Genomic DNA, 15,127 nt, shown 5'->3' on the forward strand with positions numbered 1-15,127 from the left:
TCAATGAATTTGAAGGCTAATTTATAAGTTGATAATCTTGTATGGCTTGCAAATAATGTTATAAATATCAAAATGGCCCTTGGCAGAAAAAATGTTCCCCACCCCTGCCAGGATATCTCATCTACTGTCATTGAACCTTTACCACCAAGTTTCTTAACAATCTGCTCTTAGAGAAAGCAATCTAGTACATGTTTAAAATTATTTCAACATCTCCATTGTTGTTAAGATAAACTCTAAAAGGCTGCTTCAGGATCTACTTTCATCCTGTGTTTTAAGTCTTGTCATTCCCCAAGTCCTACTCAATCATCTCATTTTACTGAGTCTCATTTCTTTGAAGGCTCTAGGTTCTTGCTTTCTACCTCTGACCTTCCACATATTTCTGTACTCTCTGCCTATAACAGTAATTTAGCTTTCAAATTTTATGTTAATGGTCAGGTGACCGCCTTCAGGAGGGCCTACCTTGCTAACTCCTCTGTGGGATAAGTGGTCCCCTCTAGAGTTCCCTAGCACACTTTATTTATCCCTCCTCAGAGGTATAGTTAAGTTCCTGTTAACTTAGCTATGGCATCCATGGTAAGTTCTGTGAAGTCAATGAGCATGTTTAGCTTGTTTAACCTATCTCTGGAGAGTAAAATGGCTTGGTTAAGGAGATACTTAGTGAATATTTGAAGGACCAGATACCCTGTGCTAGGCTTTGTTTTTATTAAGTTATTTGATTTTCAGAAAAATAGGTTTTGGTGTGACTTTGCTAATGTGTCAGCAGGAACATAAAAATGTTATGTATCTTACTAACTGACTGTCAAAAAAAGGTACAGGCAACATTAAACAGTGGTTCCGATAATCAGTGTGGCAAGTGAAATGCTGAAATTCTATGACTAAGTTAGATAGGCAAGACTCTTAATAAAGCAGAAATGTTCCAGTAGATATTTTTTCTCTCATTTGCAAGAACAATAAAGGATACTGGAAAAACAGTATAATCCCACACACAAAACAAGAAAGGACAATTTAATTTTCAAGTGTTTTATTACAGGATACTTCACAGTACCTTTTACTTCTAATCAGATTTTTGGTAACTGGTTTTAAAGTGTTACTTTAGTATTTTCTTATACTAACTTTCAGGCAAAAGTACTATTCAGTGACCGTTTAAGAGATGTTAATTTGATTAAACAGTTTATCCTTAATAACCTGAGACATCAATCCATGGATGGCTTCTATGGTAGTTTTACAGCTGGAAAGAAAAAATACATGACATAACATCACAAACTGAAAGCTTTAAACATGCAAGTTCCCCCAATGTCCATCTTTATACCCCCCTTTAATGATTTTCAGTTTTATTCATGTTCTCCGAGCCATATCAATTTGAAGTTTACCTTTTTGATTTTTAGCCTTCTGCATGTTTTGACTATTTCACTGCCTATTAGAACCTTTACAGTAGAATGACAATGTAAAATTAGATATACTTCATAAGATACACATAACTCCATAATTATAGTTTGATTCCAATATTAAATTCTATTACTCCTTGTCATTTATCATTTAGAATACTAAAAAATAATTTTAGAGAATCATTTGATTTTTAGTAATCATAAATATCACTCAAACAATTGTAAGTCAAAGTTAGGTGAGTAAAGTACTTAGATTTTAAAGGATAAAAAGTGAAAATCAGAGATGGACATTTGCTGGAGTAGTTAAGCAGCCATTTGGGACACCTGCATCCCACATCTGGGTTTGAGTTGCAGTTCTGTTCTCCTTTTCAGCTTCCTGTTAATGCATACTCTGGGGGGCAGCAAGTGATGGCTCAAGTAGTTGAGTCCCTGGCACCTACATGGGAGACCTGGATTGAATTCTTTTGGCGCCTGCCTTCTGCCTGGTCCAGCCTTGGCTGTTGTGGGCACTTGCTGTGAACCAATGGATGGGAGATCTGTCTCCCTGTCTTTATCCATATATCTGTATTTCTCTGACTTCAAAATAAATACAAAATTTAAAAAAGTAAAAAGGCAGAAATAATGATAAAACTCCACCAATATTCAGAAGGGAAGCGATTCTTATAAAGCCATCTCCAAAAGGAAAATTCTCTACTTTTGCATCATTACTTTTATCTTTTCTACTTTTCTCTTATTATAATTGAAGACATTCTCATAATGAAATGTTTGCTTGATTAGAGGTTGAAATGTAAATGCAGATAAAACTGCAAATTACAGATATAAAGACAACTAGCAAAAACACACACTACACTAAAGCAAATACTAAAAATAAGGCCAAATGCCAAAGAAAAGTATAATCTTTATCCAGGTCACTAGCTCTACTTTCTATAAACCCATGAAGAAGGTGAGACAGAATTTAATTCAAGATGACTTCCACAACCAGGATACTCTTTACCTTCTCCTTGCTTTTTCCTATGGACCAATATAGTTTGTCTTAAAATAGACAGCAATGTATGAGTTTATATAGATGTTCTCCCTTCCTTTCTATCCTTATCACATTTAAACTCAAATTCAGTGTGAGAGTAACTGTTATTTAGATAGTCTTCTCACCTCTGTACAGTCTATGTATCTGAGGGCCACACAGTTACTTCATAAGCCAGCAGAAAACATCCTAAGTTTGTTTTCTACAAATTCCTTAGTAAAATCTAGAGTACCAAATTACAGTATAAAGGACAATTTCAGAAGCATAATTTAAAAGAGATACATTCATTCCTATGATATCTTGGGATTTAAGACTTTATGAAAAAAATCCTGAAATTTGGTAAGTTTCAACATCTCTTAATTTAATTCTACAGATGCTTATATGACAATAAACCAAGAGATTATTTTGGCAAAGGCTTGCTTTTATTTTTTTTTTAAATTTGAAGACCTAAAGGAAGATTAGTTTCTTTCTCTGACTTTGTAGCTGAACTAGAAGAGATGACTGGGAGTATTCCATGTCACTGCCTACATCTTTGATTTAAGCCTTTAATGTTCTGACCTAATGTCTCCTAAATTTTCAGAGTTAAAATCTGCATTTGACAACTTTTAAAGGTCCCAAGAAGTTTAATGTTCAGATACTATTCTGACTAAGTTGAACTGTAAGGAATTTGGTTCCTACTATTATTTGAGAATTGAAAGTAAAAGGAATCTTTTTCTTATTCTTATTCTTACCTGTCTCTTGTGGCTTTGGCAAGTTTGTCCTCTGATTTTCGGTCATGTGTTTCTAAACCCAACATGAAACTTCCTCGTCCCAGCTGGGCTTCTGACTGCTCTAACTTTTCAGACAAATCAAAGACCTGACCAGTGGTATAGTCTGCATTCTGTGGAGAAGATGAGATTGTATTAGTACGCAAGTCTACCATTAAAAACATAAAAAAATATATACATACACACATATATTTTAATGTAAATTAATTTTCTTCTATAAAGAACATTTCATTTACAAAGAATCCTCCTATAAGATCTGAGTGGATGATTATTGAAGTAAGAAGTCAAATTACACGTGCAAAATCTTTCAACTTTTTCAACTTGTCAAGTGGTTCAATGTAGATGTGTTCTCTTTTTAATTTTAAGATTAAATTTGGAATTTTTCTCGACTCTAGGTCTAATGGTGATTATTATTACAAGAGGCCTTGGCCTACACATATCAAGTCCAGCTCCTAACCTGCTGCAGATTAGTTGGGAGGCTTGGGACATGCCTGCAGGTCCTCTTCAGAAAATGGGAAAAGGGAGCAATTTCTATGTTAAGGCTATTGTGAAAAATTAATGAAATAATGTGTGAAAGCTCTTAGGCTGGTCCATGGCACCCACTAAATGCTTAATAATTGTTAGCTAGTTTTGTTACTATTCTTTTATAATTTGTACTTAGGATAATATTTTTAAAAATAACCTTTGGTTTTGCTTAATAAATTATTACAGAAAATAATTTAATAAATTACAGAAAATTTGGAAAATGTAGAAAAATATAAAGAAAATAGACATAGCTATAAGCCCTTCACCTCACTCACATGCATTCTATATCTGGGAAACTAGAATATTATATATTGTATTTTTATAATATGACATACTTTTTAAAAAGAAAAAAGTTATATGTCTACATTACTGTAATATCTTTAAAGAGTTTGTTATAAGATATCCATTTTTAGTTTTAGTCTAAAATATAAAGAAAACCTACAAAGTTGTAAAGCATATATTACATTTCTTTTCTTAATCTTTTGTAGAAGAGAATGAGGATAAATAAGCCATTTGGCGAAAATCAGCATGCTATTTTAGTTGCTCAGTTTGAAAGACAGCTTACAAGAAATACAGTTTAACTATCAAACACAAAATCTTATAGCTATCATCAAAGTTACCACAGAAGGCCCTTTAAAATGCTACCAGATCTCCTAATGATTGTTCAAAGTTAGGGTGATTTTAAAATGATGCAATTATATTTACTTTGCCTAAATGAATCTAAATGGTTTAGGAAATCAACATTTATCCCACAGACTTGGAGAAAAGCCTAAGGTTTACAGACTTTTCCACATTCAGAAGATTAGCTACAGAGCCCATAAAAATGTAAGCTAGCAGAAATGGTTATACTAGTAAACTGACAGTAAAATAAACCCAATCACATTTCAAATGCCCAGAAAATTAATACAGGAAACTAATTTCTTAAAAAAATTTTTCTCTGGTAGCTTTTAGGTTTTATGCTATAATTAACTGCTTTAGTTGGAGAAAGAGAAAGTGAACATAATTTACGTTTTCTTAAAATGCAGCAGTGTCCTATATGAGTATATAAAATCACAGAAAGGGAGAAAATGTAATTTAACCTTTTCTTGATTATTAATGTCCTCATATATGCAGTGCTGGAATACAGGGACAGCCGTGTGGCTGAGTAGGTAGATCTGCTTGCCTTTATACAAAGGTTCAGACTGCTCTGGTCTTACACAGTGTTTTCTCCCCTTGCATCAGCTCTCACTTCTGGTTGCTATTAGTATACTTGCCTCTAAGGAAACAACACATATAAAGCATTTAGCAGTGTCTGGCACACAGGAGGCACTTAATAAATGTTTGCTATTATGTTTGCTTTCCTTCCTTCTAATCTGCTACTTCTGACCACCGAGGATTAAGAAATAAGAACAAAAAACTTGTCAGAATTGTGTTTAAAATTATAAAAAATAGGCTCAATTGAGGTTTTCTTTCAAGAATGCAATGCACCAAACAAAAATAATAATAGTCATTTATTGAGGCTTATTATATGCCAGGCACTTTGCTAATTGCTTTATATCAAGTATTTCATTTAATTTTCTCAGTATACTTAATGATGTTATTATTTTATATACAGAAAAGGCTCACTCACATTAAATAAGTTTCCAAACATCACTCAGAGCCAGTGAAGTGGCAGCATTCTTTTCAAATCTGATTTATTTCAAATCCCATGGTACTAATCACTATGTATACTGCAGTATATGGAGTGGCCTACTTTTAAAAAAGCTGTTCCTAAGTTCTAAATATGGAGAATGTTGTTAAGTAAATGTCCTTACATTTAATAATTAATATAATAATTGAATGTTAAATAAATATTTTACATTTAATCATTTACCAGAACATATTCAGTGAATATCCTTTTTCTTTGGCTGTGAAGAATCTGTTGCTTTAAGATAATGACCATCTGATTATCCTCTGAGACCTCTGCTCCCCCCTTATTAGTCTCTGTACTCCTGAAGGAGCTGTTTCCCCCCAGCCCAGCAGCAAAGCATTTGTTCTGACCCAGTCACTCAATAAACTCATTCCCTTGGGCCAACAGCAGGTCTAAGAATGGCCACCCAGTGAGATACCATAAGGTTTGCCTAGAAATATGCTGGGATATGTACATGCTTCAGTGTGTGTATTTGTGTGTGTTGATTTTCTTTCGAAGCTGAAACTAAGGTCTGAAGTTAAAGCTGCCTTTTTATGTTTATTTTATAAACATGCTTTTTTTTTTTTTTTTTTTTTTTTTTACAGGCAGAGTGGACAGTGAGAGAGAGAGACAGAGAGAAAGGTCTTCCTTTGCCGTTGGTTCACCCTCCAATGGCCGCCGCGGCCGGCGCGCTGCGGCCGGCGCACCGCGCTGATCCGATGGCAGGAGCCAGGAGCCAGGTGCTTTTCCTGGTCTCCCATGGGGTGCAGGGCCCAAGCACCTGGGCCATCCTCCACTGCACTCCCTGGCCACAGCAGAGGGCTGGGCTGGAAGAGGGGCAACCGGGACAGAATCCGGCGCCCCGACCGGGACTAGAACCCGGTGTGCCGGCGCCGCTAGGCGGAGGATTAGCCTAGTGAGCCGCGGCGCCGGCCGTAAACATGCTTTTATGTTAAGACTGAAATTGGGGCCGGCGCTGTGGTGCAGTGCGTTAACGCCCTGGCCTGAAGCACCGGCATCCCATATGGGCGCTGGTTCTAGTCCCGGCTGCTGCTCTTCTGATCCAGCTCTCTGCTATGGCCTGGGAAAGCAGAAGATGGACCAAGTCCATGGGCCTGTTCACCCAAATGGGAGACTCGGAAGAAGCTTCTGGCTCCTGGCTTCAGATCAGAGCAGCTCCGGCCATTGTGGCCATCTGGGGAGTGAACCACTGGATGGAAGACCTCTCTCTCTCTCTCTCTCTGTGTAATTCTAACTTTCAAATAAATAAATAAATCTTCAAAAAAAAAAAAAAAGACTGAAATTGTAGCTGACTGAGATGAAATCAATGTTGAGAGAGAAAAACTAAGACTTTACAATATTGCTTAAATGCAAACTTAGCTGTGCCTGAGTTAAGCTGTACCTCTAGATCTTGTAACTTATAAGATTCCCTTTCTTGTTTAAACTAATTTCTTTTGATATGCTGCCACTTGTGACCATAGTCGTGTCTGAGATACCTGGAAAATTTGTGTCTTTTTTCCCCTAGAGGTCTTTTTAAGGCAGTGGCAGGTCTCATCCTGGTCTGGCCACTCTATTTGCCAATTAGACTTGGTATCTCTGGCATATGACACAGACCTTGAATTGGTCTTGTATCCGGATTCAGCCTTGGTGGTACAGAGTCTTGGTATTTTGGCCAAGTCAGGTACTACCTTTCTTGTGAAACTGGGTTTCAGATATTAAACAATTAATGTAGTTCAGGTAAAATTCACATGCATTTCTTGCAAGTATAATACTTACAGTAAGCAAACTGGAGGAACTCAGCGTATTCACCCAGTATTTATTCCACAGAAGCTCAAGCAATTTGCGATCCAAAGAGGATTTGAAATATGAGACTTCTAAGGCATAATATCTATTAAACAAAAGGACAAATTTAGTAATTGAAAAGAAGTTCAGCTGTATCATATAAAAGTTATGGCCAAACTTAAGCAAACTATATTTTATATTTAAATAGTCATGTTTCAGTTTTTAGTTCAAGTAACTATGATTTCCTTATTCTTCAGGGGCTGTGCTTTCAAGTCTTGTCTAAGTTATATTGTTTTCCTTCTGTAAAGCCCAAAACTTCCAATAAGTTATTAACAACCAATCAGAACTTTGAAATAACATGTTTATTCATTTTATTGAGTTCATGAATTCCAGCTAATAACACATATTAAATTAACTATCTAGGGTCAGCTGTAATTTTTGTTAATGTTCAAAAAATACTGAAAATGACATGTGGATTCCCTTTTCTAATTCTCTAGTTAGGACTTACTGCCTATTTTTTTATTTTTGAAGATTTCAAATATATTTTATTTCTTCAACAATGCAGTATTGTAATAGGTACAGTGCTTTTATTTGGCTTCAGTTATGAGTTGGTTTTGAGACTATTCAGTATCACACCAACTGGGATAATTACTGATCTCTCCATTCCTGTGGAGTGACTGCCAACAGGAGACAGGTTCCATTCTATTCCAATCTGTGTTGCTGTATATCTCTATATAACATTACAGAATGTGGCTCTACCAGCTAATACAGCATTACCACATTTGTTATGAAAATCAAGTGTACGTCTTTGGTGGCTCTTCATTGTCATTGTTTGCTGAATGCTTTGAACTTGGAGAGGACTTAGTGCATTTCTGACCAAAGGAAACATGGTGAAGCAGAAGATACAACTGTGGCAACTGTAGCTACTGTTTTGTTGCAACTTCCCTCCAGATACCCTTACAGAGAGTCCTCTTTATTTTTTCAAAAAAGTAAATTCTAAAGTATGTCTTTAAGGTGCCTAAAAGAAGTTTGCACTTCTAAAAGTGCCTTATTTATAATAAGGGTGTAGAGCAAGGACAATTTGGCTACATGTTTGAAAAACTGATTCTTTTTAAGATAACAATATTTAAATATCTCAGAGGTTTTGTATATCAGTGGATACAAAGAAGCACTAGACTATTTTACCTTGAGGGACTTACCATTTATATGAGGGATGTGATATGAATTCATAATAAGTTAAAATATAGTTATATACACTGAATACTTACTGGTATAAGTGATGCTACAGTGCATATTTAATTGAAATGAATCAATTAAGTGTAAGAGATAATGAGTACTCTTAGAGTACAGGATAGATAGTGGTCATTTGAAGCTAGAACTGCCTGAAAAGCACAGGGAAAAGGCAAGATTTAGGGTAATCACTAGATGATTCTGTGGGGTGCATATGTTGCCAGCAAGGAGGGTATTAAGCAGAATGCCTCAACACATGAAAAGGTAGGACACATATGGGATAATAAGTCAGTCTGGCTAGACAATTTAGAAAAAGCAGAAGAATTATGTGAGGGAAACCTAGAAAGCTATGCTGGGGTCCAGTTGGTGGAGGACATCAGATAAATGACTAAGCAATTTAAATTTTACCCTCTAGGTACCTGTATTCAAGGAGGGTGTTTGGGCAGAGCAATAACACAGCCAAAGGGCTGTTTTAGAAAGCTGGCTGTGGCAGTACCAAAACTTTGGAGGCAGGAATAACCACAAAGGAAGCCATTGCAGCAGGTAAGCTGGGAAGAGAAAGGTTCAGTGCAGAAGATAAAGTCATATGGGCATGATAAAAAAAAAGTTGATTAAAGTTTAGCAGTGAAGAAATAAAAGTTGTAAGAAATTGAAGATAATCAAAATTAAGTAAAGCTTTGTTTTGTTTTACTAGATTTGTTTATTTGAGTTACAGAGGAAGAGGTAGAGATATAGAGAGAGATCATCCATCTGCAGGTTCACTCCCCAAATGGCTGCCACTCCCGATCCAGCTCCCTGCTATTGGTCTGGGAAAAGCAGCAGAAGATGGACCAAATACTTGGACCCCTGCTACCCATGTGGGAGATCTGGGTGAGACTCCAGGCTCCTGGCTTTGCTCTGGCACAGCCTTGACTTGCTGTGGCCATCTGGGGAGTAAACCGGTGCATGGAAGATCTCTGTCTCTCCCTCTCTGTAACTCTTTCAAATAAATAAAATAAATCTTAAAACAAAACAAAACAATTTTTGTTAGGTAGAAATTCAGTATTCTAAAGGCTGCAGACATGTTAGTGTCAGGCTGGCCCTGAATACAACATCTCTGAATCGCTCATTTTATGGGCTAAGTATCTTATACATTGAGAAAATGTTTATGGCTGTTTCAAAGACAAATTCTAGGCAAGATCAAAAGAATCAGTAATAAAAAAATATTGAATATTCTAAATTCATATATTTTTACTATCAGGTTAAAAATTTTATGAAATGCATTTTGTCTGAGCTTTTTTCTCATCTGTAAAATAAGGGACTTTGATCCGATCTCTAAGGGTTTTTCTGATGATTGCTGTTATCAGATATATGCTTTGAATTGCTTACTGTTTGCAGTGTACACCGAAGTCTTCTATTTTGTTAAGTGGGATAGTCTGGTACTCAGAAGGTCCTTCGTCAGGAGGTTTATAGCCCTAAACAACACCAAAAGATTATAAAGACAACAAAATAAGAAAAACATTTTTCTATGCAGCTTTCTATTTGTAGGAGCATTAATTTTGGTGAGCCAAATATTCAACCTAAACATTCTAATAGTATATTGCCTCTATCTCCTCCAACCCCATTTGGTGACTAGATCAAGGAATTGGCTCAAAGATTAATTTTTCTTGTCCTTAGGTGATATACACTTGTGCTAATTTCAGATTGCAGGCTGCTTGCAGGGAAGTAAGTGGATCTATTTAGCTTGTTGTTTCTCTAGTACCTGTTAAAATGCTATGGGGAAACAAAACTTACTAGTAAACAAAGACTGTTTTTCTGGTAAAATTAACAATCCAGGAGATAAATGCATTATCTTTTGCTAAAGGTAGTTTATAGTAGTTTTACTATTTTGTAAATATTATGAACATGTTTTAGGACAAAAAGAAATACTAATCAGAACATGATTATCTTTTAAAAAAAGTCAAATATCTGGAATTTTAAAAATTTTAAAATCTTGTAATTTTAAAAATTACCTTTGGGTATGTTCTAAAGGCGCCAAGATTCACTTTTCCTGCAGATATCGTTCTTGTTGGATCAATCTAAAGGAAAGGTATATTTAATATCTGAGGACATAAAACCATTATATGCTTCCATTCATTTAAATATTATAAACCCAGAAATACATACGCAGGGCCTTCAAAAAATTCACAGGAAGGTACATATTATAAGAAAACTATGAATAGATTTCAAAATTGTTTTCACTAAAATAAACATCTTTTAATGCCATTTTTTATGAACTTTTTTTTTTTAAAGATCAATTTATTTATTTGAAAGGCAGAGTAAAAGAGAGGCAGAGAGAGATAGAGAGAAAGGAAGAGGTCTTCTATTCACTGGTTCACTCCCCAAATGGCTGTTACGGCCAAAGCTGGGCCAATCTGAAGCCAGAAGCTTCTTCCAGGTCTCCCACGTGGTTGCAAGGGCCCAAGGATTTGGGCCATCCTCTACTGCTTTCCCAGGCCCTAGCAGAGAGATGGATCAGAAATGCAGCAGCCAGGACCCAAACCAGCGCCCATATAAGATGCCAGCACTGCCACATATGTGCCACATATGGCATATCCCATACGGGATACCCGCTATGCCACAGCACCGGACCTTATAAACTCTTTTTGAAGTACCCCCATATAACGCCACACACACACACAATGATAACCAAGTAATACTTACAAAAAATTGCCAAGCCAAAATGCCACCATGTTCAATAGAATGGTTACATGCAAATTTGTCTCACAGCTTAAATTTAGAGATTAGACTTTGTTATTATATTTTTAAGAATATTCTTTGAGGATTGGCTCATCTTTGTAAAATGTTTTCTTTTTTTCCCTTTAATAGATGAATACTCTCTACCTTCCTCATTGAAATCTGGATAGCATCTAAAATACTTTAATGTCCCAACAGCCACTTTAGCAGTTCCTACTTACTCACTTTAGTCAACACAGACTGAATGCCCTGAGAGACAGTGCTAGGATTACCTTCATTTTATAAAGGGAAGCCAGGAGTAAGATGCAGAGAGGTTAGTAAGTTGCTCAATGTTCTGGCTTAAAAGAGGTGGAATTTAGATTTAAATTGAGGCAGAGTGAAAACAGAACTTTGCTCTTTATCACACTGTTTTTAGTTCTCAGTATACTTGCTTTAGTAAATTTTCATGGAGAACTTATGATTAAAACTGGTTGTGAAGATACTTACTACCACTGCTACAAATGGTTCCTGAAACTGCTGATTGAGCATCTGAGTACTAACATCGATCCCAGAAAGCCAGCAGCCATAGCCTGGGTGGCTATGATACCAGCCAATTGCATTTTCAAGGCGGCCGACCTGCAAATGAAGAGGGTGGTAGAGTTTGAGGTTCCTGTTGTCATTAGTCTGTTTCCATAGCATTATGGTAAACTAACAGCATGCACAGGAGTTAATAGCATACACTATTTAATAAAGTTTAATAAAAGGTTTTAAAAATGCATGTAGAAACCATGGAAAAGTATTCCATCTTCTTCCCATTTTTTCCCCGCAGCTATCCAGTTTCTCAGCCCAGAAGCTATAGTGACAACCAGTTACTTACCTACCTACCAGATGTTCTTAAAATACATGTAGGTGGACACACACACACACACACACACACACTAGTACAACGCACGGTGTTTTACACTTTGCTTTTTCATTCAATAAACTATTCTGGATTATGCTCCAGATAAGTAAATATATATAGGTAGCTATCTTTTATTTTTTAACGGCTGCCTGGCAGTCCTCTAATGACTATACCATAATTTATTTAACTGGTTTTATACTCAGAAACACTTAGCTTGTTCCCAAACTTCTCATTTTAAGCACAAATCTGATAATGAGTGTGAACCTTGGGAAATTAAAAAGCCCATGGTCTTACAAGGCTTATGATCCCATATATTTTACACACATATCCAATTTAAAATAGAAAATTTAACCTTGAGAGGATAGCCTTAACTTCAGAATCTCAAAAGTTACCTTGAGACTCTAACACAGTTTAATAAACAAGATTTTTTTTGTTACCACAGTTTAATAAACAAGATTTTTACCTGTTTGGCGTTTTCTATGTATGCAGCCATGTACTCATACGCTGCAGCTTGAGCATTTACTCGGGTTTCAGTGCCCTCTACAGGCAAAGCAAAACTGTCCATAATGATCATGGTTTCACCGTCCACCTTTCCTAGCATCAAGCCCATCACCTCCAAGTTGCCTCCTGATCTGGCATGCATCACCATTTTCAGTAGAGCCAATGCTGAGATTTTGCAGTACTTAAAGTAATGATGACTACAAAATAAAATCACAATGTAATTATATTTCTTATTTGAAATAAAATATCCAAAGACTTTTTTTTTTAAAATAAGTTACTGAGAGAATTTAAATTGATATAAGGGCTGTGTAGAATGTGGGAAGTAGTAGTAAAGGACAGACGACCTGCATGGGTATGGAGATAACAAACATGTCATACTCCTGCAAAATATTCCCCCCTGGGGAAAGGAAGGGTCTGAAACAGTCCTCTCTCTCTTTTAACATGCTATTCAAATGTGGAAGTAACAATGAGTTCAAGAGACTTTTCCTCTGTTGATTTGCAATGATCAAATATCTGATTCTAATACTGGATGGATGGCTGTGTTTAACTATTCTTAGGCCTAACCTTTTGGTCTAATGGTTAAAAGAATGTGGGCTCTGACATCTATCTGCCTATGTTTGACTCTTGCACTGCCATTCCTCAGCTGTGACATTAGGACAACCTCTTAATGTCTGCGTGTCTCACATTACATTCCTTAGGGTAAGCGGGACTAGTTCAGAGTCGTTAGGATGAAATAAAATGAATGAAATAATAAAGTGCCTAGCTTTAGTGTCTGATCCAAAGTAAAACCTTAATAATGCTATCTGTTTTTAGCATTATTAATTTCTGTTACAGTATTCTCAGTACTCTGAAACAACAATATTTTGAAAGATGTGGCTTTCCTCTGTAATATCAGCCTCAAAATTAAAAAGTGTCTCTAATATCCTTAGCTGTCCCATGATCACTGTTCTTGAATTTGTCAGTGGTGGCTGTGAGTCAACTTTTAAGTAAAACTATATTTTGGTCTGACTGATGCAGCCCAAGACAGCTAGGAGGGATATAATTAGAACTACTGTGAGACAGTGTAACAAAGTGATGGCTTCCAAATATCTAACAGAGGACGTCAACCTAAAATGTACAGCTGCTATAGAAGTCGACAACCAGGCAACCTAACCAGCCTGTACGCTGTACAGAGTGGTTAGTTGGTGTTTCTGAGCTAAATGTTTGCCCAGAGAAAAGCACAGAAACTTAATTCCCAACCTTTGCCAGATTTCACAAGCTGAAAAACACAGAGGCTTGGTGTTGGAAGTTAAGATACAAATTAAAATTGTGTTCTAACGGGAAAAGAAAAAAGATAACTGTTATTGTGCTCCTATTACAATGCCTCAATGTGATCATGAGGTATTTGCTTGTTTCCTTACTTGAAAAAACGAATGAAAGTACAGTACTGGGTTGTCATGATGATTAAAATGACAAATGCAGATCCCTAACTCAGTGTTTGGCCCATGTTGAGTTATCAGTAAACACTGCTGCACCTAACTGACAGTTAAAGCTAGGCTTGTAAAAGACGGTGTGGCAGGAAGTATGTCCTGGGCTTGCCACAGCTCTCCTTTGTATCTATTAAACAGTTTTCTTTTACTCTCTTTTTACTCTTTCCCCAACAAAAGTCTTCTTTTGGTAAAGGATAAATGTTATGGATTAATAATCCTTGACTTGTCATCACTCCCAGGGATGCATGAATTTTGCTAAGGGGTAAGAGCCTTAACGTCTATTTTTTAATCTCAGACTTAGGTGACACTGGTGGAGTAATATTTTAGAAATTGGTTAGAGGCTGACTGTGCCTCTGAAATAATTACCAGCAATCAAAGAACTACTACAGATCTCTAAAAAGATGGCTCACAGCTATCTGCAAGACAGGTGAGCTGCTGACTCAATTTCTGAAAAGAGCTGCGGTTCCCGTCAGGGACCAGCTGAAGGCCCCAACAAGGTGTAGTCCACACAGGGTTCAAAGCAGATACTGGCAGATATAATAATCAGGATGTTGAAAAGTGATAACCTAAATCTCTGCTTGCTGTTCATCCCTTACATCCTCCAGAGGCAAAAGAGTTAACAGACAGAACGGGCAAAGCAGGCCTCAGCGGAGGAGCATACACTACACGTGCGGGGATGAAGGTAGATCAAATTCTGTTTCAGGTGCATAATCTCTCCTGGACCATGAAAAGCCAAGCCGTCCACCCACTCCAATTCCCACTCCCCCACCCTCGGGTCTCTCAAACTCTAACCACCCCGTCCCTCCCCTGCGAGTCTCCAGGGACCTCCTCACTCCTTAGTCCAGGGCTTCGCCGCCAGGATTTCTTGCTGCTGTTTTTTGTCGTATTTGTAGATTTCATCGATGCTCTGGGCTTCCTGCATGTTGTTGGCCAATTCCCAGGTTTTCTGGGCCATACCGCTCCCGGACGCCGCCATCGCCGAGGAATCAGAGAAGCTTTCGCTTCTACGGCCGAGACGCAACTTTACTTTTCTAGCTTCCTGGGTGTGGGTTTTGGACCCTTCCCACCACAGGTGCAAACTCTTCCTAGACTCTCGAGGCAGCCATGACACCTAGAACCGGAGGTGAAGTTGGTACGGACCATTCGGGGATGGAGGGGGCTGTTAGGAGAAGCGACGATAAATCGGTAGTTAGTGTAACAG

The 15,127-nt window shown here is 37.1% G+C and overlaps 2 protein-coding genes and 1 pseudogene across 3 annotated transcripts in view; 1 reads left to right on the forward strand and 2 right to left on the reverse strand.

Moving 5' to 3' along the window:
• Positions 1 to 1,004: 1,004 nt before the first annotated feature.
• COPS5 (COP9 signalosome subunit 5) lies at positions 1,005 to 15,045 on the reverse strand. 2 transcript variants are annotated; one of them, XM_002710454.6, is made up of 8 exons: positions 14,760 to 15,045; positions 12,420 to 12,654; positions 11,560 to 11,688; positions 10,350 to 10,415; positions 9,727 to 9,812; positions 7,123 to 7,234; positions 3,138 to 3,286; positions 1,005 to 1,228 (listed from the first exon to the last, which is right to left on the reverse strand). In XM_002710454.6, the coding sequence occupies exons 1-8, from the start codon at positions 14,900 to 14,902 to the stop codon at positions 1,144 to 1,146; spliced, it is 1,005 nt and encodes a 334-aa protein (XP_002710500.1). In that variant the 5' UTR covers positions 14,903 to 15,045; the 3' UTR covers positions 1,005 to 1,143. The 2 variants fall into 2 exon arrangements, with proteins under 2 accessions (XP_002710500.1, XP_008253842.1); XM_008255620.5 differs by having other exon boundaries at positions 14,752 to 15,045.
• LOC138849920 (cytochrome c oxidase subunit 7B, mitochondrial pseudogene) lies at positions 7,626 to 8,150 on the reverse strand (annotated as a pseudogene).
• CSPP1 (centrosome and spindle pole associated protein 1) overlaps positions 14,920 to 15,127 on the forward strand; it is a 140,637-nt gene continuing 140,429 nt past the window's right edge. Inside the window, exon 1 of the mRNA XM_089336318.1 lies at positions 14,920 to 15,058. The gene's annotated coding sequence lies outside the window, so the exon portion shown is untranslated. The remainder of the gene's footprint in view (positions 15,059 to 15,127) is intronic.

Source organism: Oryctolagus cuniculus, chromosome 6 (genome assembly GCF_051225735.1).
Source record: "Oryctolagus cuniculus isolate XC-2025 breed Fujian yellow rabbit chromosome 6, ASM5122573v1, whole genome shotgun sequence".
NCBI lineage: Eukaryota > Metazoa > Chordata > Mammalia > Lagomorpha > Leporidae > Oryctolagus > Oryctolagus cuniculus.

What these genes read in the sequence shown, in the direction of transcription:
- COPS5 (XM_002710454.6), bottom strand. Translation starts at nt 14,902, where the DNA reads ATGGCGGCGTCCGGGAGCGGTATGGCCCAGAAAACCTGGGAATTGGCC. An exon ending in CCTTTAGAACATACCCAAAG is followed by an intron (nt 9,813 to 10,349) that starts GTAATTTTTAAA and finishes GGTGTTGTTTAG; the next exon opens with GGCTATAAACCTCCTGACGA. An exon ending in TTCGGTGTACACTGCAAACA is followed by an intron (nt 7,235 to 9,726) that starts GTAAGCAATTCA and finishes TTTGTTTAATAG; the next exon opens with ATATTATGCCTTAGAAGTCT.